The sequence below is a fragment of the Epinephelus moara genome, chromosome 14 (genome assembly GCF_006386435.1).
Source record: "Epinephelus moara isolate mb chromosome 14, YSFRI_EMoa_1.0, whole genome shotgun sequence".
NCBI classification, from domain to species: Eukaryota; Metazoa; Chordata; class Actinopteri; order Perciformes; family Serranidae; genus Epinephelus; species Epinephelus moara.
In genome coordinates, this window is record NC_065519.1 from 34,973,665 (window position 1) to 34,994,746 (window position 21,082).

Here is a 21,082-nt window from a genome sequence, read left to right on the forward strand (position 1 = left end):
TCAGTCTCATTCTCTGTTGGAAAAACTGTGCACTTTTGCCGTAGTTTAAACTGTTTCTCACAACACTGTTAAACCCAAATGCAGCAGAAGATCAAATTAAATAAAGAACAGGGCAACACATTCAAATTGTAGACGCCTAGAAGCAAAAAATAGTTTGAGCCACTGCAAATGTCATCAGCTTTGAACACTCTGACCAATGTTTTTCACGATGACTTGTGAAATCCCTTCTATGTGTTAAGTGTGGACACGTGTGTTTGTGTGCTTGATGAGAGCGGGTGGCCAACTGTATATTGGCCCACTGTAGTTTTACCCCTCAAGCCAGTTTCCAGGTTACCACAGAGGCTGTTTTGGAAAGCTGGCCCATGTTGAGAGGGGAGAGTGTCTCTCTGAAACACTGCAGCTGACTTCAAAGACTCAAAGGCTCCCAGTGAGGTTCATGGACTAGTGTGGGTGCATGTGTGCGCACATGGGTGTGTCATGACTAAGCTGTCATAGTGTCTGTTTGAGCCAGAACTACTTGAAAGACACTTCTCCGCTGGCCTAAATGCCTGTTTCGGCTCTGATGAGCACATCACATTATTTGTGCCAGCAGTGTTTTATTTGCAGTGCTGACTGACAGCTTCATCAGACAGTCTATCCATTATACTTAAATATAATGCATTTTCTGACATGCACTACTGGCTGCCAAGAATGGAAAGAAAGTGCGATCACAGGAATAATCTCATAATCTGGATAGATTCAAGCCTCCAGAATCTTTGTTGCCAAGGCTTCCCAGATCGCAGTGTTCATCGATGCCCACAATAAAGTCCTTATTATTCACGTTGCTTCGTCATATACTCTAGATGTTTCCCAGGACCACCCAGCATGTTCAATAGAAGCATTTCATAAGACAGTGCAGTGGGCCGCCAGACCTTTCTGCATCCAGCAGAACACTGTCAGCAGAGCCAGAAGAATGGTTCCCATGCTGTATCACTGCAGAAGGAACTGTAACAATAACAATATGGGTTTTGTTAATGATTTTCACATTCACACTGAGGTTTCCTCTGTGGAGAGAGGGAACCACCTGCACTTTGCCAGACTAGTCTGCTCTCATGGGGAAAGAAAGGGACAGCATGGGGTTGTGTTTGGAATATTCCCTTCCCCCTGCTGTTTTATGGATGGATGGAGAGACTTGATGGGTTTCCCCACTGAGCTGCCCAGTTGTTGCGGGGGAATATTGATCAATCATCATGAAGGATGTTTAAAATGAAGGAAAGGATGAGAACCTTCGGGCCGTGGGGGCTGAGTAGAGAAACAGAATGGAAGGGAATGGGAAAGGGCCAGTTCATTATATAATGTAAAAGGTTAAGTGATGCACTAAGTAAAGTGCACACATATCAATCACCAACTATATGATCTCTCCAGCTGCTTCTCCCTCTCCATTTTCCTCCAGCCATCCTCAATGCGTCCAGGGAGGTGGTCCGCAGCAAGAGGCTGACTCAGATTCTGGAGGTGGTGCTGGCCTTCGGCAACTTCATGAACAAGGGCCAGAGAGGCAACGCCTACGGCTTCAAGGTCTCCAGCCTCAACAAGATTGCTGACACCAAGTCCAGCATAGACAGGTGGGCCAGGGGGGACTATGGTCACTCAGTTTTTCCGATGTCAGTTGCAGATAAATGTCCATACATTTGAATGGAGTCCTCAGATCTTTAGATCTTGCATCATACTCGTCAAATATAGAATTCAGTTTCAGAGTTAATGCAGATGATTGTTTTCTGCCCATACATTTTTGCAGTGCAACAGTGACTGCTAGCAGCTAATGCAGCATGATTTTCCACAATTTACAAGTGTCTAAATGCAAACAGATCGGACTAAGGCCAACCACTTACTCTGCTGCAATTTTACATTTCCTGTTTGATCACCCAAAGCATGATGGGAACTGTAGAGCCAAAACAAGAGTATATACTGTTAATCCCAAATGGAAATGAGAGGAAACACAAAGGAGTGACACAATCCATGGAAACAACAATCTTTGTTTTATTTTGGTATTTTTAATACAGCACTTGGGCTAACAAAATGTTCCATCATCAATTTTTTAGACATCCAGACAAACAACAACAATATCAAAATGCATATTCTTTAAACATATATAGTGTTGTAGAACAGATAAAGTACTACTAACATGCCAGATAGTGGTATATCTAAGCAATTTCCTCTGAAAATGACAATATATGTCATTCCCAGTGAAGACATGTAGTGAGTATGCCATAACTCTGCAAATAAAGTTGTTAAACTGTGCAAAAGCAGCCAAGAGTTTAAAGTATTAAAGTATTTGAAATGAAGTGTTTCCTAGACTATGTTTGTCAGCAGCCTTTTGTCTCCACCTGTGATTCACCAGGAACATCACCATGTTGCACTACCTGATCATGATCATTGAGAAGAACTACAATGACACAATGCACATCCAGGACGACCTCAGCAGTGTACCAGAGGCAGCCAAAGTCAAGTGAGTGCTGTTGTAGTTGTAGTGAATACTCCAGGAAAATACTATACATCTTACTATATAATGACGAAAACTCTGTCTGTGTGTCTGTTCCACGTTTTTCTCCTCACTGACTTGGTCAATCCATGTGAAATTTGGCACAGTGGTAGAGGGTCATGGGAGGATGCGAATGAAGCAATATTACATCAATTGACCAAAGGGGGGCGCTATAGCAACTGATTAAATTGCAAACTTTGAATGGGCATATCTCATGCCCTGTATGTTGTAGAGACATGAAACTTTGCACAGAGATGCCTCTCCTCATGAGGAACAAATTGCCTCAAGAACTAATAACTTCCGGTTATATAGATTTTCTGCCATTTTGAATTTTTTTTAAAAACACTTCAAATCGATCTCTTCCTACGAAGTTTGAGCGATCTGCATGAAACTGGGTGAACATAATCTAGGGACCAATATCTAAAGTTCCCTCTTGGCAAAAGTTGGAAAACTTACTAAAACTGAGCTTCTATAAGGCAATGAAAATTGCAGAGGGCGTGGCTCATCACATAAAGGTGTATAACATCTCAAGGGTTTCACCCATCACCACGCAACTTTGTAGGCATATGACCACACATAATCTGAGGGGACCCCTCCATTATTGACCCCATCAAACAAAATGGGGGCGCTAGAGAGCTCATTTCTTATCTAGGCCTAACCGCCATATGGATTTTTACTAAACTTGGTAGATATGTAGAACAGGACGCCTCAAGGTGACTGGAGAAATTTAACTCTAAATGGCAACTGGGTGGCGCTATAACAACAGGAAAATGCTTCAAAATGGCTAAAATGCGACCGATCGCTGTGGCTCCCCCTGTGGACCAATGTTGTTTTTTTTCTAATTTTTGGTATGACTAAGTCATGGCATGGTATGCTGTACTACTCAGTGGGTATGGACTAGTATTGTATACTGCAGGATATAGCATAAGTTGGTCATTTGTATATTTATGAAGTTCCTTTCTAATTTCTGCTTTCTTTCCAGATTTGGTGCCTTTTACTTTAAAACAAAATTCAAAATATAAACTAGAACATAAGTTGTTGATCGTAGGGAAACGCAGTACAAAACAATAATCAAGGGTTGCTTTCATATCTGTTTTTTTTTCTGTCTTTCACTAGTTTGGCAGAGTTGGAAAAAGAGGTGCACAGTATCAAAAGTGGACTAAAGGCACTAGAGGCGGTGAGTTGTTGTGTGTTTGTGTCACGATCCCTCCCATTGGTTCTTCTCCTGTCTGTAATTATGTTTTGGAGCAGGGCAGAGATGGACAGCAGGGTGAGGTGTTTAAATGCTGGTAATGTTCCACACTGACATGGAAGAGCAAACTTACATTTGCAGCCACACACAGAGACAAGGGTTTACTGTATGTGCACAAACACATCAAGGCACATTAGCATATTACACTTCACAGAGATCTCGATTATTTTCTGTAACTGAGAAACCTTAAAACCATTGCCACTGACTTGAAGGGGACCTAGTATGGAGTGCTATCCCATATTCTCTGTATATATTATGTTACAATGTCTAATGTTCATATAAAATATGACCAAGGTTTCAAATAATGTGGTAAATGCATGTAAAAGTAATCCCTGTGAGCAAAAATCTCAGGCTGCTAAAATGATTTTTTCTACTTTTGAGACCAGAGGACATCAGCTCATGACAGATTCCTTTATATGGTCATCTGCTCCAGGCACGCTACTGCAAGTGTTGGCATTAAGTAGCCTATACTACTACATGCTAACGACAGGGAAGCATGTAATCTTGGTGGCCGAATTTCTCCACGATTTTGGATCAGTTTCCTGTTGGAACATGACTTGTGAAGATTTTGGTTTAAAAGATTTTATTAGTGATTTTTCACTGTAGAAAGTGCCGCGATTCTCCATTACAGTCATTCCCTAACTCAGATGACAGTGCAGAGATGCAGAAGACCTGAAAATGTTGACCAGTCAGAGCAGACTGGGCTTTTTCTGGAGGGGGGCTTAAAGAGACAGGCGCTAAAACAGAGCGTTTCAGACAGAGGGTGAATACAGGTGTTCCAGCGCAGACAGCATGAGGAAAATAAAGTGTTTTCTGAACATTTAAGCATGTAAATATGTTGTAATAGAAACCAAAAATACAAGAAGGAACCTGAAAATGAGCAATAATAGGTCCCCTTTAAAGGAAAAATCTTTCCTTTTTGTTTATATTTCTTGTCCGTGTGCTGTTGTTTTTTGTTTTTTTACTTTGTTACTTTCTTGTGGGTTGTCATGTGAATGTTCTATGTGGGATGAAAAACAAAAAATAAACCAGGCCGGAAGGCTTTTGAAACTTGAAAAAAAAAAATAAAGGAAAAACTTCTCTATTTCTCCATCTTATCGAATTATGTGAAAGCACACAAGAATCTCATAACTTAAGCCATTTTGGTTTTGAAAATCAAACAGCTCTCGTCTGTTTCCCCCTCCAGGAGCTGCACTACCAGCAGGGCAGGACGAGGGAACGTGGGGACAAATTTGTGGCTGTGATCGGTGACTTCATCACCGTGGCTGGCTTCAGCTTCTCTGAACTGGAGGACCAGCTGAGTGAAGCCAAGGACAAGGTAGCTAACTGCATAATCACTCAGCTGCACAGTGAAACAGTGCATGGGAATGTGAGAGAGGATAATACTGTAAGTCCATATGTCCATGTGGGTGGCTTTAATGCACCCTGTGCTAGTAGTCCTCACTGCCAAACCTTCATGTTAGACAGAAGAGGAGGGTGGAGGAGAGAGACAAAATACTGAAGGGAGAAACCATGAAACCTCTGTGCATCCCTCTGAGTCCAGTGTGATGACTTCAGCAGCACCGGGGAAACCCAGCATTGAATGATTACCCTGGATTCCCCCCTCATCTTTCTTTGTGTTTGTCTCTTTGAGTTAGTGTTTTAAATCCACACACTCCTTATTTGTACAACTGGGACACATGGCCTTTTGAACCCTACTGGCTCATGTATTGATGCATGGTAGGAAGTATGTAAGCTGAAGATATCAGTGGGACTGTGGGGAATCCCAAAGAACGACAGTGTTGAAAAGATTTATGTGGACATGTTATTTAATTTGCAGGCCTTGGCTGCTCTGTTGCATTGGAAGCTTTTAAATCTTGCAAACTGCATTCAATGGTTACATTAGCACGGATATTATATTCCACTCTATTATAAGGCTTGTCTCTTTCCAAAAGTAATTGATGTAATGATGCTAAATGCCCAAATTGCTAAAAATCTCCAAAGGATCAGCAGATTTTGAGAAAGACAGTGAGTAAGACAAGAGGAGGGGCCCTTGGGTTTCACCTAGGGCCTCCCCTCTACTTAATTATTTGTTCAAGGAGGAGGTCAGTAAAATTGGAAGGAAAACGGGCCAGGTTGGACGTCATGGGAAAAGAAACGGGAGGAGCAGAGTACCGGTTACTGCTGCAAAACAAAAGAACCTGTGTTCACCGGCCCAGACTCTAAACACACTTTCCCTAACACATGTGTGTCTGTGTGTGTATGTGTGTGGTTGGTAAGTGGGGAGACTGACGCATTAACTCAGTGCTTGTCAAGGCTCTCTGACGCTCCATAAGGTTTCCAGTGGAATACAAATATGGAAGTGAGGGTGTGTGTTTGGCGTTTGGGTCTTAAGAAGGTAGAGGAGAATGACTAAACAGAGCAGGCAGTCCAGTGAGGCTCATAAAGCTCCATGGCAACAAATTTGTATGTGTGTGTCTGCGAGAAAGAGTCTCACACACACTCTCACCAGACACTACTACATACATCACAAAGGATTACAGTTGTCCAAGGTCATGTGGGTTATTGGGACAGAGGTTTCCAGAGGGGAGGAGGGGTTTTTCTCTTATCCAGAGAGACTGGTTGGGTTTATCCTTAGCTATATATCCACACACCCACACATCGACATGTTCATAGACAATACAAGATCTGGTCTCTGTACAAGAACAAAACAGCTCAGTTTCAAACAGAAAAAAAGATGAGTAGCGAATTTCTTGAGATGTTCCATCACCACAGGTGCTGATTACAGGGGGAATGTAAATACAATGGCTGTGTTCAAAAATCACACGATAACATACTATTCATACGAAGAAAGAAGTAGAATTGAGTTTGAGGTGTCTTCACACTGAATAGCATGTGGATTTTGTGTATGTGATAAATGCCTAGTTGAATGCTATGTTAGGGGCAATTTCTGAGTATGAGACTTGAGCTAACTGGACATATTCAGCTGCCCCACAATGCATTGTGTCTGTTCAGACAGCAGAACAGTAAAGATTTGCAGCCAGGCAAAAGGCTGTAAATATTTCACTTTGTTAATATTTTTACAGGCGAGAAAGTAACCATTTAGATTCCCAATATGTGCTCAGGTTGTCCAAATAACACCTGTTTTACTTGGATGTCTCCATGGATTTATCAAACAGTATTAGCAGGCATAATGATGGATCATTTGATAGAAGCAAGTTGCAGTTTCAGCTAGTTGCTAACATCAGGTCTCACTCCCAACTCGTCAAATACTGACGCTTGGTCAGTGGCATCGAGGGGCCCTTTAATGTCGGTATGAGACACTCCAGCCAGCGGCAGTTTTTGAAGCAAACTCCGAATATTCACGTGGGAGATCATTGTTCATATCCTGCAGTGCTAGTGTATGTAGCATAGCACTCTAGTGACATATGTCACATGATGTATGTCATGTGACATTACATTGGTCACAGACATACTCATTTTAAGCTAACCCATGATGTTTTTTCTTAAATGTAATCATATGCTTTTTTTCACCTAAACCTAACTGTACGTTCAAACCAGAAGCTTCCAAAGAGGCAAAGTCTGTCACAGACGCCCAAGAAGCACGACTGTCAAAAATATTTGTGGCAGCTTTGGTCGCTCTAGTCGCTCATCATGTGAATCATTGAACGTTCAATCGTGCTTGTCAATTTAAAGGAGCCGCAAAGCGGACTACTGGCTTGAAAGCAGCGTAGTTGCTGCTTGCTGTTGTCCAGTCAAAAAGCTCATAGTTGGCCTACAGAAAATTAAGTTTGGTCAATGAAAACAGAAAACTTATGTCATGCCATTCAAACCAAGCAAGGAAGACTTGCATGCTACGTTGCAACATTAGCCTGCAATTCTCTCCCCTATTACTAACATTACACACTTTAAAACTCACCAGACCAACCAACTACCTCCGCAACGCTGTCCCAAACCTCATTCTTTTTATTTTAGTCTCTGTAACCGAACAGCAACACATTATAAAGGACTGAGTGGGCGCAAACGCAAGTAATAAACTTATCGATATCCATTGTCGGAACAAGTGTGCTGTAGGAACCAAAGTTACATGGCTTGCTCTTTGGTACCCACTTCATCGAAGCACCGCAGCATTCCAATTGGTTGCCGCCGATCCGCGTCAGAGCTCATTACCATAAAGTTAAACGAGTTTTAACTCCCCTCCGAACCGCTCCGGTTGCTTTGGTCGCCCAAGACACACGGCTGATGACCAGATCGCCCAAGTCGCCCAAGTTGCCAGGCTGTCATTGAAAATGAATGACTTCCACCATTTTGGAAGCTCTGGTCCCTGTTGGTGTGAACGTACAGTAAGGAAGTAAACCTAAAAAACATTTTTTTTGTCTGTGTTCTAAGTTTATTTTGAAAAGAGATTGTATGCATTTAATGAGTGGAAACTATACATTTTTCGGTAAAATGGAAGTTTATTTTGAAAAGGCACAAGCAGTATAAGGAGTGTAACATGACACGCCATCCCTGAGCATCTATAAGTGATGCTAGAGGGCTACTTAGCGCATCAGTTTGGGAGCGACAATGTGTTGCTCGCAACAATGTCTAGCAGGTATAATGTTTAACATGTTCACTATTTTCTAATGTCATTAGTTTTTACAGGTATTTGGTTGTAAACCAAATGTTTGTACAGATTATCATTCTGACCCAGTGATAGTGTTTGAGGTAAAGTCAAGCTTATTACAATTCATCCAGTGGAGAACATGATATCAGTACCACATTTCACTCTGGACAATAGCTTGTGGAAGTATAAAGTACATGTGAGTTGTACTAAATGAGTAAAAACATGCCAAAATGTCACTATGGGGTTTTTCAAAGTCTGGAGTTTGAGTTTCACTCCAACAGAGTGTCTGGCTTTTAACTGACAATTGGGGTCTGTTTTTCCATGCTGTGGGGAAATGAATGGATGAAAGCAGTGTAACACAGCTGAACATGGTGATCCTTTTATACAGGTGAATCTAAGTGAAGCTCTGCAGGCTTCCCTGTAGTTTCTCTGCACATAGGCAATATTTTGTTCATATTGTCATTTCTAGCTCAGCACCAATTTCCACAACTTATTTCCCACTTGCCCACTTTCATTGAACCTACCAGCTGCTAATACATAATACCTCAAGTGTTACACCATCACCCAACTTCTTTTCTTCCTGCACTTAATAAGTTGGCACAGCACCGCTGGCAGACTGGCATAGTGGAGAGGAGAGGTGAGGTCAGTTTCAGAGTGCAAGCCACAAACTCAGGGACTATTGAAAGCCAAGCTTGGTTCATTTCCTCTGTATTAGTGTTTAAAGAGGGTGAGGGATCAGAGAAAAGCACAAGTAGCAATAAGACCACATTGAGTCTCTGAGGAGTGTCTCTGTCTTCCCGCGCAAGTTCTTTGTGCTGGATTAGATAAAAAAATGTTTCTGATGTTGTTTGTAAATAGATGTAGTGTAGTTCATTGGGTTTCCCTTGAGTGCATTTTCATAGCAAGTTCTCATGCAGAGCAGTCACAATACCTCCGTATAATTGGCAGGATTTAAGCAGTGGTTGTGGAAAAGGTGCCAAGCAAGAGCAGATCCATGATGTGTTAACCAGAGCCAGTCTGAAACAGCCTGTAAAAAAAAAAAAAAAAAAAAAAAAAATCTGTGAATTTTTAACAACTTTAAATCAAAGTGTTCGACAGTGTTGTCAATCAACATCTGTGATAAACAAATTTAAATCCAAATTCAATAAACACAAACAGCAGGGATGTATTAAATGCTCTATCAAGAATACAAAAAGATTATTAGCCTTTAACAGAGTACAAAAATGTGTGCGTGTGTGCACATGCGCCCGCGTGTGTGTGTTTGTGAGACGAGCTAAATCTGTGTGACTTCATATTCTCCATTTCTGCGTGTGTGTGTGTTTACTCATTTAGCACAGACCCAAGGGGACGAGAGGAAACAGATTTGACCAGACACATAATTACAGGAGGGAGAGGGATGATGGTGGGGGTTGCTATGGTGACCAGCCCATAATGACAGGATGATTTTGCATCCTCAGAAAAGATCGAGCCCCAACTCCTTCGTATCACAACACTAGAACCACACACAGTATAGTCGTTATGAGGAAGTTGTACTTTATGCAACCTTATTTTCCTTTACTTAATGTACTTTACATTTACATTACTATTTATCCAAATCTTAGGTATATGTTTATTTTAAGGTGAAGTGTGTAAGATTTAGGGGGATTTGGTGGCATCTAGCAGTGAGGATTGCAGATTGCAACCAGCTGAAACTTCTCCTGGTTAGAATTCCTTTAGTGTTCCTTGTTCAGGAGGTTTTCACTGCGAGATGAGGTCTCTTCCTTTTCAAAACAAACAGACCAGGCGATTGAAGCCAGTAAAAACACTCAAATAAAGCAGTTTCATTTTACAAATTAGTGGTTCTCCGATGCTGTTTCACATGCCACACCACAGGCTAATGTGTGCTCACTTTTTATCTCTGATAACTAAAGATCTGGACTTTAAGGAGATTTTCACTGGGAGCTGAATTATCAGCAGAAGTCTCCTCCTCTCCAAAACCAATGGAACTGGTGATTTAAACCAGTAAAAACACTTGAGTAAGGCAATTTCACGTCAGTGTTTGTCCGACACTGTTTGGCATGTCGGTGCGGGTGGCTCGTCCACCAGCTGCTAACGCCTGCTCATCTTTTTTGTCTGATAACTTAAGATTCAGACTTTCAGGGGGTTTTAGCAGGAGCTGAATGTATCCACAGAGGTGTCTTCTACTCCAAATCAAACAGACCCAGTGATTTGACCCGTTAAAAATCAGTGTCACTCCGATGCTGCTTGTTACAGATGATCTTCTAACTATGGTGGCTGATGCTGAAATGCAAATCCGAAATGGCCATATCTGGAGCAAACGCTTTGTCTGTTCTGGGCCACTGTAGAAACATCTCCATAAACAAAGACCCCCTCCCTATGTAATTATAAACGGATCATTAGAAGGAAAGGAAAACACATTAATTTGTATTTTCAGGTGATTAGACACTAAAGAAAACATACTTACTATATTCCATTTCTGCCAGCATGCCCCTCGAAATCCTGCACACTGGACCTTTAATTCTGCTCAGACATTACTGCTTCACTGTAGAAAAGGAGGGAAAAAACTGCCATTCTACACAATAAACCCTTTTACTTTTGATACTTTAAAGCTGCACTTATCAATATTTTTATATAAAGATTGTAACAGATGAGTATGTGTGTCGTGAAAGGGGTCACTTTAAGAGAAGAACCCACAGAGAATGATCACCCAACTCGGCAGTTTCTCTCAGCTCTGCATACTGACTTTGAAGTCTGTTTTGGATCATCATTTTGGTTTTACAGCCCCGCAAACTCCGCTCTCATCAACTTCATTTTCAGCTGCAGCAAGCAGCAACAAAGTTTGATTGGAGCTCTACAGTGGAACATGTATGAGCTAAAAAAGGGCCAAACTCAGGACCTCTTTTAGAGATCTTGAGTGAAGTTGGGTGATGTCAAGTTGAAAGAATATAATTAGGATTCATGATCATTTTCCTGTATTATAGTTTTGCCAAAACTGTGTAGCCACATGTACTGAATTGTGGCGCTGTCCTGGTGTGAAGTTTTACAAGATACTGAGTCAATGTGGTTTTTACAAACTACGAAATCTGACCTCTATGTAGCAATAACATTGTACTGTAAGTATCAGATTATGTTTAAGGATGTCAGCTGGGCCTTGCTGTGTTTTCTGCTCTATACTGCAGTTCAAAGCTGGGTGTGTGTGTGTGTGTGTGTGTGTGTGTGGGAATGTAGACTAGGTTTGGCTGCAGGCATCGTCCTGGCACACAGCACTGGACAGCTTGGACTGAACAGGGTGGACATACGGTGGTCAAATCATGCAGTCATTCTCCCACCGTGTGTGTGTGTGTGCGTGTGTGTGTGTGTGTGTGTGTGTGTGTGAGTGAGAGAGAGAGAGAGAGAGAGAGAAAGAGTGCTCCTGCTGTTTTAGAAGAACATCAAGCATGCAAACCAGCAGATGAATCCGAGCAAAGGCATGCGTATGCAGGCTCACGTGTGCCTTTCACTACAAGAGCAAACTATGAGAGATCTGGGCCATAGCAGAGAATACAGTACATGCAATGCAGTATGTTGTCTTGGTGTGTTTATCAGTTTTGTCAGTATTTATCTACCAGACCAGCTCTTGAGTCACTTCCTATCAAAATGTGAAAATTACATACATGGTTATCTCCGTGCAGTTTGCCAAATCTCTGAAGCACTTTGGGGAGGAGGAAGGAAGGATGCAACCCGATGAGTTCTTCGGGATCTTTGACACCTTCCTGCAGTCGTTCAGCGAAGCACGGCAAGACCTGGAGAACATGCAGCGACGTAAAGATGAGGAGGAGAGGAGGGCACGAATGGAGGCCATGGTGAGACAATAAACCTGCAACAAAAAAACTTTTCCTTTGTTTTATTTCCTGCCTGTCACCAACAAATACCTTCTAATTTAAAATTTGAAGTGTTTAGAGAAGCTCAGTGTGACATTCAGAGCATCTATGATTCAGAGTCTGAGCCTGGATTGTCTGCACAAGGCTCTCAACATGGAGGTTGTTGAGCCAGTGGCTAACAGCTAGCAGTGCTAACAGTGTGAACAGTGCTAACAGCTTGAACAGTGCTAGCAACAGTGTTAACAAAGCCATTGGTGCGGTGGACAGGAGGGTGGGTTTGGGTACAACAGCGGCATTCCAACACGGAGGGACGGTGTTTTTAGCGGTAACTGTACGAGCACAGTGCAAAGTGGTGGCGATTAGTTAGCCAATGGGGTACACACATAGGGACTCACATGCATTAACATGCATGCACAGACTGTTGACCACAACAAAAAACCGAGAAGCTCGGATAGCAAAACACATAGACAGCGTGACTTCATTCTCTGCTCAAGATGCTTTTACTTGACTATATCTTTGCATAGCAAATAGTGGTTTGCTGCTGTATTAAATCTCTGAATGTCACATACAGCTCCTTTGAAGCAGCTGTTAAGTGCTAAGAGTCTTTGTCCCCTAACTTCCTGTCTCCATTTCCAGCTCAAGGAGCAGAGAGAACGTGAACGGCGGGCGAAGAAGAGCGGGGCCTCAGAGGAGGTCGGTGGGGAGTTCGACGACCTGGTGTCAGCACTGCGTTCCGGCGAGGTCTTCGACAAGGACCTGAATAAATTCAAGCGCAACCGCAAGCGCTCCGTCAACCAGCTGGTCGAAGGTGGGGGCCGCGAACGAGCTGTCACCAAGGTCAACTACTAAGATAGGAAAAGGAAGGAAAAAAAAATACTAGACACTTAAATTCTGCCGTGGTGTAGATCTCTTTAACACCTTTAGTCCAGGTCCTTGGACAGTGACCATTGACATTGGAGAGGATGTAAATAACGGCTGGACTGGACATGTAGCGACATGTATGGACAGCCACGCCGTTTTGAAGGATGCAACACCCTCCTCTGATTGTTCTTATAAAGCTATTCCCAACCTGTCTGTCCTGGGCGTCGTATGATCACCTGAGCTGGACAAAAGGACAATTGGGATCTATGAATGGATGGACAGACCACTGTGACACATTATCCCATATCTTTTGACCATATCCTTTTAACACTGTGCTCAAGCTTCCAGTTCTTTTTCACCCCGTTTTTCACAGCTCTTTTTATCCTCACAAACCCTTCGCTCTTTTTCTGTAAGTTCCTTGGTGCTGAAGCAGTCCTATCTTTTTGCTATCTGGCTCTTAAACACACAGGACTTTGGGATCAGCCAGTCACACTGTACATAGACTCGAGGCCAAGAGAAAGGATTGGAAAAAGGACTTTGAAAAAACTGAAAAAGAAGGTGGGATGGGGGAACTAAGCCATAACCTCCACAGTCATGGTTGCTTCAAGGGTCCCCCAGAAAAGAGACTTTTCAGCCACAGAATAGATGGGTATTCATGAACTTCCTTTACTGGAAAGAGGGGCGTGCAGACGGCGAATCCCAGAATGCTTTGTAGGCTTCAGGGAGAGTGAGGAAGGATACACAACAGGGGGGTTATCGCTACATCCCAACGGCCTCCTCCAGCACAAAGCATTCCCAGGGAGGACTCATGCACACCCCGAGCTGCAGTTTCAGAGGATACAACTCTTCTCAAGGAAAAAACAACTTCTCAGTTTGATCCACCTGACAAAATGATGACTGTGCCACAAGGGTCAAGCCTCACCTCCATTCTTCAATGGTTACAACATTGTTCTGGCATCAACCAGTGCCAAAGCAAAGAGAAAACAAATGTAAATGTATTAATACAAAACATACTGCAATTAGGCGTTGATATATATTTATATTTAGATGCAGACAAGCTAATTGCAAAGATGTAGAGGTTTTTTTATGTTTTCATGGCATTTTGGGGTTTTGTACACGCGATGCATTATTTGTTGGTGTTGCAAGTTCACATTGCTGTTAAAGTGAATTTCTATACATTTTGCGCTTTATGTAAAAAAAAAAAAAAAAAAAAAAAGGTAATTGCTTGTCCTTTTCACACCTGTACGTCTTGTTTGCACTGTAGCTTTTCTGACCAACTTTACACTCCACAAGCCGATCTACAGTGTCCTCTGGAAAAACTCCTCTCTGCACTTAAATGACCCCTTATCTATAACAATGATAATAGAGGAACGCCATATATGAATTCAAATCTGCAGTTAGTTCACGGTGTTCTCCCTGCTCTCCCAGCTGCAGCTAAAATGCAGACCATGTGGACTCACAGTAGCGGCCAAAAGGATGCTGTGTAGCAGTTCTCATTGGGCCCTTTAGTGACTCTCATCCATAGTATCCGTAGGATCGGTTCCACTGGTGCTAATACATGTGGTCTCAAGACAGAGCCAGCAGCCCAGATGAAGATTTCTTGAGGTAAAAACTAGTGCTTGATTCCTCTGTGACCAAGATTCAGTCTCATCATACAGTATTTCTCTGTTTTTAGTTCAGTTGCCGTTGTAATATCAGACCACACTGTCTACTGAGTGTTATTGCAAAGTCAGGGTACAACAAAGCACTTAGAGCGTGTAGAAAATGAAATATAGTGGAGCAACAGAGAAAACAGTCCTTCCCTTCATCTTTCCTTCCAGCTTCTCTCAACATTTGAGATATTACTAGACCCTGTTACTATGCGCAACCTGTTGCCAAACAAGAGTCAGACCCACATACTGAAGCCAACCTTGGTCATTTTTCTTTTAAGTTTTTGAAATATTCAATTCAGTATATATTTTTTATTTATGTATATGCATTTCTAAAACCTTAGCAGTAGGCATGACAAAGGCTGCAGTGTAAAGTATGGGCTCGCCTCAGTACGACATTTATATCAAGATGGACATAAAGTGCAGGGTGGCTTGCCACAGGAAGAAGTGTGCCCACAGAGAGGGCTTTAATCTTGGGAGGGGGGGCTCCACTGTGAAAGGAGCCGCTCCTGGTCAATTTTAAGGAGGATGAGGAAGAATTTTGGGATGTCAAATGAAAGCGTGGATCGATTTAAAAACGAGAATCATATGCTACATATGAATATATATCTTCACATAAGCAGGTAGAGGGTAACATGCACATGAAGAACATATGAAATATCCTGGTAATCATCCCTCTTTTTGTTAGATAACCCATTTAAATCATTCCATCTGCACCGCATGGCTACTGAAGTACAGTATAGAGCTACATGTGAGCAGTACAGTAGGGAAATTGGTCTTTTTCGAAGCAAATGGACACATGTTGTGTTTGATCTTCCTGTTGGCCTATTTGTGCATGTTTAGCTAAGGCTTCATGTTTTAGCATGCATCCGTTTTATGTAGACAGGCCAGAAGATTTGCACACCAGCCCCTCGTTCAGTTTGTAAGGTGTAAGAGTTAAGTGATTAACAGTCACAGTTTTTCCTTTTCTCGCATTAAACTTGAGACGTTTTCCCTCTGCACTTGACTCAGTGAGCACTTGGTGTGTGAACTGTGGTGTTACAAAACACAAGAAAAAGACATTTCCAATGTTGGATTATTGGACATCAGTTCATATTTAATTTACGATCCCACTATTGTATGTAATTACTACAGTGGTAATGGCTACCCCTGATTGTTCCCTCACCTTGCCAGCTTTTCTGTTCTGCTTCATTTTCACCTTGAAGTGCCTCTGACCCTGTTTTCACATGTTTACCATTCCTTTTAATGTATTTTAGTGCTTGTGACTTTCCCAAATATGTACAGTGTTTTGCTCATGAAATGCAGCCCACAGTTGGAATTGGACTAATTGGCGCCATCTTGTGGCTTCAGATAGTGCTTTTTTGAGTGCCTCGTTCACAAGCAGTTAAAAGCAGCTTTCCAAAGTGTTAAAGGGACAGTTCACCACCAAATCAAAAATACATATGTTGCGCAATTTATCGATCCAAATTATTTTTCTTGGTGCAAGTTGCCGAGTGTTTGAGATATCGGCCATAGAGATGTCTGCCTTACTCATATAATAGAACTAGATGGCAGACATCTCTCGATTTCTCCAACACTCAGCTGTTCACATAAACAGCACAACAGGTAAGAGGAAGAAATATGAATTTCTGATTTTAGGTTGAGTTGTCCCTTTACCATGATGTGGCTCTCGACCCCAGCTCTGCACAATAACTCAAAGTCTCCAAATGTGAAGTCAAACAGGTGTGCTTCAGTGTGGCTGGCATGTCATCAGAGAGGTTTGACCTGTACAGAGAAAATTCCTTTTCACCTAAACTTTTAAGTGATCCATAATCTGTCACCTTACAGAGACAAGTCATCCTACCAGGGGTTTAGTCCATACATTGTTCCTCAAACTGAAGCAGAGACAAGCTGATGTGAGGTTGATAAGACAATGTGAGTGCAGAGAGGATCTTTGAGTTCTCATGTCCCACACTTTAGAGATTAACCGGTAAACCAAACAGATTAAAATGTTCAGACACTTTGATTAATCAGAGAAGTTCTAAATCTTAAGGGGGTAAATGACGTATGATTGCCTAATTCTTTAACCAGCATCTCATGTATATTTGAGCTATTTGATTTCCTAACCTCTGCTCCTTTGTCTTTCAAGTTAATCAGAGTTAGTATATCAGACTTTGGCAGACCCTTTAAACTCTTAATCCAGAGCTTTAACCCATATTGTAGTGCAGACTATTTACTGAGGGGGTATTGCAACATTGTCAGTATTATTACACGTTTATATTGTTACATGTTTGGATGTTTATTTGGCCATTGACTGGCTGATTTTTGGAGTGTACAGATGGAAATCAGAGGAATGAAATTAGTAGCTTGTTCAATGCACTTTTATTATGGGACATTTCCATTTGCAGCGCCGTTTTGGGGGCTTAGATCCCTCTAGAAATGAGAAGGGTGCAACGAAAGAGTGGTGCAAAAAACACGGTGTGAAGGAGAAAGAGAGAAATAGGGCAAGTGAGGTTGAGACTCCGGCTGGGCCGCTGGAAACACATTAACAGTCTGTTTGATGGCAGAGATGGGATTTACAGGGACGCAGACAGAAAGAGGGGACACTCATGCGCATCAGGAGTGTACTGAGTTTGAAATTCTCACCTGTCTGTGTCACCTGCCTTGGTGTAAAAGACAAAAATGGGGGGAATGTTTCTCACACCACCACATTTCTGTCAAATCATACACTTGACGTCGACCTGCATGCCTAAAGAAGGGTGCACAAAGCGTGATGTGTTGACTTTAATAGAAAATTGTTTGCAATATGGAACGCACCTGTTACACAACAATTTGTACTGCCTGAGAAAAAGTTGCACCCAGTTTTAGAGGTTGTATAATTGTGNTAGATTTACTAGGCTTGATCTTCATGCTGGCCCACTTGAGGTTCTTATTTACCTTCTCTAGTAGTAGTTAGACAACAATTTGTACTGCCTGAGAAAAAGTTGCACCCAGTTTTAGAGGTTGTATAATTGTGAGGAGTCAGTATTTTTTATGGTTGGAAAAAAAAAAATCCTCCACCGAAAGATGTACAGTTGGAAAAAAAAGGATTTTGTACACCATTCTTGATGTTTGAGATAAGATTGAAAAAAGATTAAAACATTGAGGAATGTTCCATTTTCCTGTAAATTGTACCTCTATTTATTTGCCTTATTTAGTTTGCTATATTTTGTATGTACACACAGCATTACAACAAAATGTTATATTAAAAATATGAATATGAATAATTAAACTGTGGTCCGTGTATGATGGATAGTTTTGAGACTTGTATAAGAATGAGAATCTTTTTTTTTTCATTTCTATAATTTTATTTTTGTTTTGTATTTTTTTCTCACCCTGTGTCTTTTGTAGGGTTACAATAAACTTTTGTCCCTTACAACTGATTGTGTTCTTTTCTAATAAACTTTTGTCCCTTACAACTGATTGTGTTCTTTTCTTCACAATCAGGTATTGAGATGAATGTTTGGGTCGTAGGTGTACTGACACAGAAGGAACTCAGTGGTGTGTGCTGATGCAGGATGAGAGAATGATTTCTACATGCTAACACTGTTAAAATATGTCTCATGCTCCAAAGTTGGATCCTGTGGTCTATAATCAACGACAACTTTGATAAAGTGATGGTTTGTAATATGTTGAGAAAAAAGCCAAACAGAAAAGTGTCTCTGCAGAACATTATGACATCACAGTGAAGTTGACTTTTGACCTTTTGGGTATAAAATGTCATCACTTCATCATGTTTTTCCTATTTGACATTTGTGTGAGATTTTGTGAGTCATGGTCTAAAACATGTTTTGTGAGGTCACACTGATCTTGACCTTTGACCACCAAATTCTCATCAGTTTATTTTTTGAGTCCAAGGGCACGTGTGTGTCAAATTTGGAGAAATTCCCTCAAGGTGTTCTTAACATACTGCGCTCATCAGAATGGGACAGACGATCATACAAATGATTGGTTAACCTAAAAACACAATGCCTTCAGCCTCGGCTAGCGCTGTGTGAAGGCATAAAGACGAACAAAAAAGACCAATAGATTGATTTATTAAGAAAATATTTAATAATGGGATTGCAGCTTCAGTCAATGATTTTCTTTAAAGGATGTTGTGTTGTAGTTCCTCCCAGTGACCACTGGAGGGCAGCAAACTCTCATTACACCATCTCCAGGCATCAACGAGACACAATAACACACATCAAGAACTTCTTAACATAAAAACAATCAGAGAAGACAGCAGTGTTTCTAATATTCATGACACATATATAAATAATTAAAAATCGTAACAAACCAGAAAATAATTAAAAACGTATTATGAATTATTCAGTGTTATCGTGACTTTCCTGTTTTAAAAGGATAAAGAGGCGTGTTTTAATGTGCGTACAAGCTATGGGACATTTTCTATTAATATTTGCTTTTATATGAGCAAATAACATTTATACAGGAGCCACTGATGGAGTGATCAACTGCAAAACCTGTGATGCATGGTTGCTAAAATGTGCAGCTAGAATACAATATTGTGACTTGAATACAGTGCTTATTAAAAACAATGCAGTTTATTAAAAGAAAAATCCAAAAGCTCTTTCTCTGCAGTTTTTAATGTGACATTAAATGTCACTGCCATTCACCTCACAAAATCACACTGAGGTGTCCAAACCCATGCCTTTTTAAACACCCTCTGTGCATCCTCAGCAAGCATGTCGAGTAAAGTATTGAGAGCTCTGTAGGTGCAGATAAAAGAGAGACTCATTGCTGCAGGGATTCCAAATACTGGAGTAAATCTGAACCCTTCCTCTGATGTCCTTAATACAGCTGGGTCTGCACACTGAGAAAGCACCTTCAACACAAGATCAGGGGTTATTTTAACTGCAGCCAGTGGTGAAACTATGATGGCAGTCAGTTCATCATATGGCACATGTGTACTGTCAGCAAGTCTCTGTAAAGACAGGACGTCAAGCCCAAACCCATTTACATATTGTGTAACAACAGAAACCAACACATCCACATCAACTGCAACAGAAATCCCAGGAACTGGTACAGCTGCTCCACCTGCACTAAGCAAAGCATAGTATTTTATTTTGGACTGGTAAGCCTTTTTCTTCTTGTCGATGACCTCCAGGCTGATGTTGGACATGGCCAGCAGCAGAGCATGCTTCTTGTGTGCAGAAAGTTCTCTCTCAAAGGTGTCCCCTAAGAGAGGGAAGTCATACAGGTGGCGATGAAAGCTGGACACCAGGAAGACTTGAGGTGACTCAACACCTTCTCTTTGAAGACCTGTGTGACAAAGGGAACAAATGATTTATTTTTTTAACTCACTTCTGAACTCACCTCCTCCAAATCCCTTTTTCACTTTATTAGCATTTATATAAAATCTCAATTTAAAAACAATCAAGAGAGGCAGCAGAGTGGTATTAATGACAGTCTGTGATTTGAAGTTTTAATGTGTGCTTACATTTTCTCAGATATTGCAAATACATTAGCAGAACTGTTTAATAATGTTACTTTGTGATTTAAAAAATGTATATATTATAAACTGTTTATAAAGGTGTCTGTGAAAATAAAGTGACACAAGACTTGAGAGACTATTCTTTCACTGTATCATCTGTACAGGCTTGAGAAAAACTTACGACTTTTTTAGACAGTAATACATGTCTATGAGAACAGCTCATTAATACAATATGTTGTTTATATTTGCAAAATATATTTTATCCATCAAATAAATCAGTTCAACAAAAATCTAAAATAATTCAGAAAGTTAAACGTCACAGCAACTAACATTCTTAGTACTGCGTGTATATCTGATTCATTGGACTTCATGATTCACTGATGATGTTGAAGCTTGTCTTTGCAAAATTTTAATATAACAACATCAGCATTTAATACAAAAACATCAGTCTGATCTATGAGCCTAAATGATGAGTGCAAAGGATAACAGTGTCTCATCAGTCATGATTTTCTGTGCAGGTCAGTTTGTCCTGTCGTGTATTTTAAGTTTATACCATGAGACAAACTGTGCACTGTGTTAGCAACTTTTAATCAACTTCTTGCTCTGCTGCCACATGAGAATAAATACAGCCTGATACACCTACAGCACCCCCACATGTTCACATCACACAAGACCTCCCACCTTATCTTTCTATATAATGATGAAAACTCTGTCTGTCTGTGTGTGTCTGTTCCACGTTTTTCTCCTCACTGACTTGGTCAATCCATGTGAAATTTGGCACAGTGGTAGAGGGTCATGGGAGGATGCAAATGAAGCAATATTACATCAATTGGCCAAAGGGGGGCGCTATAGCAACCGATTCAATTGCAAACTTTGAATGGGCATATCTCATGCCCCGTATGTCG

At 41.1% G+C, this 21,082-nt stretch overlaps 2 protein-coding genes across 5 annotated transcripts in view; one reads left to right on the top strand and one right to left on the bottom strand.

Moving 5' to 3' along the window:
* The window catches only part of daam2 (dishevelled associated activator of morphogenesis 2), a 117,192-nt gene extending 99,086 nt beyond the window's left edge, over positions 1-18,106 (top strand). For 3 of the 4 annotated variants that reach the window (XR_007571023.1, XR_007571025.1, XR_007571024.1), the window contains 7 exons: positions 1,433-1,601; positions 2,378-2,485; positions 3,635-3,695; positions 4,957-5,088; positions 12,027-12,197; positions 12,852-17,574; positions 17,707-18,106. Coding sequence is in view for 1 of the 4 variants with exons in the window: in XM_050061948.1 (XP_049917905.1) it covers positions 1,433-1,601; positions 2,378-2,485; positions 3,635-3,695; positions 4,957-5,088; positions 12,027-12,197; positions 12,852-13,064 (854 nt within the window). In the remaining 3 variants the exon portion in view is untranslated. Of the gene's footprint in view, positions 1-1,432; positions 1,602-2,377; positions 2,486-3,634; positions 3,696-4,956; positions 5,089-12,026; positions 12,198-12,851; positions 17,583-17,706 lie in introns of those variants that run through there. The other variant, XM_050061948.1, reaches the window with a different exon arrangement.
* A 667-nt stretch (positions 18,107-18,773) lies between these two features.
* LOC126400948 (interferon-inducible GTPase 5-like) overlaps positions 18,774-21,082 on the bottom strand; it is a 6,372-nt gene continuing 4,063 nt past the window's right edge. Inside the window, exon 5 of the mRNA XM_050061958.1 lies at positions 18,774-20,005. Coding sequence (XP_049917915.1) covers positions 19,356-20,005 — 650 coding nt within the window. The 3' untranslated portion in view covers positions 18,774-19,355. The remainder of the gene's footprint in view (positions 20,006-21,082) is intronic.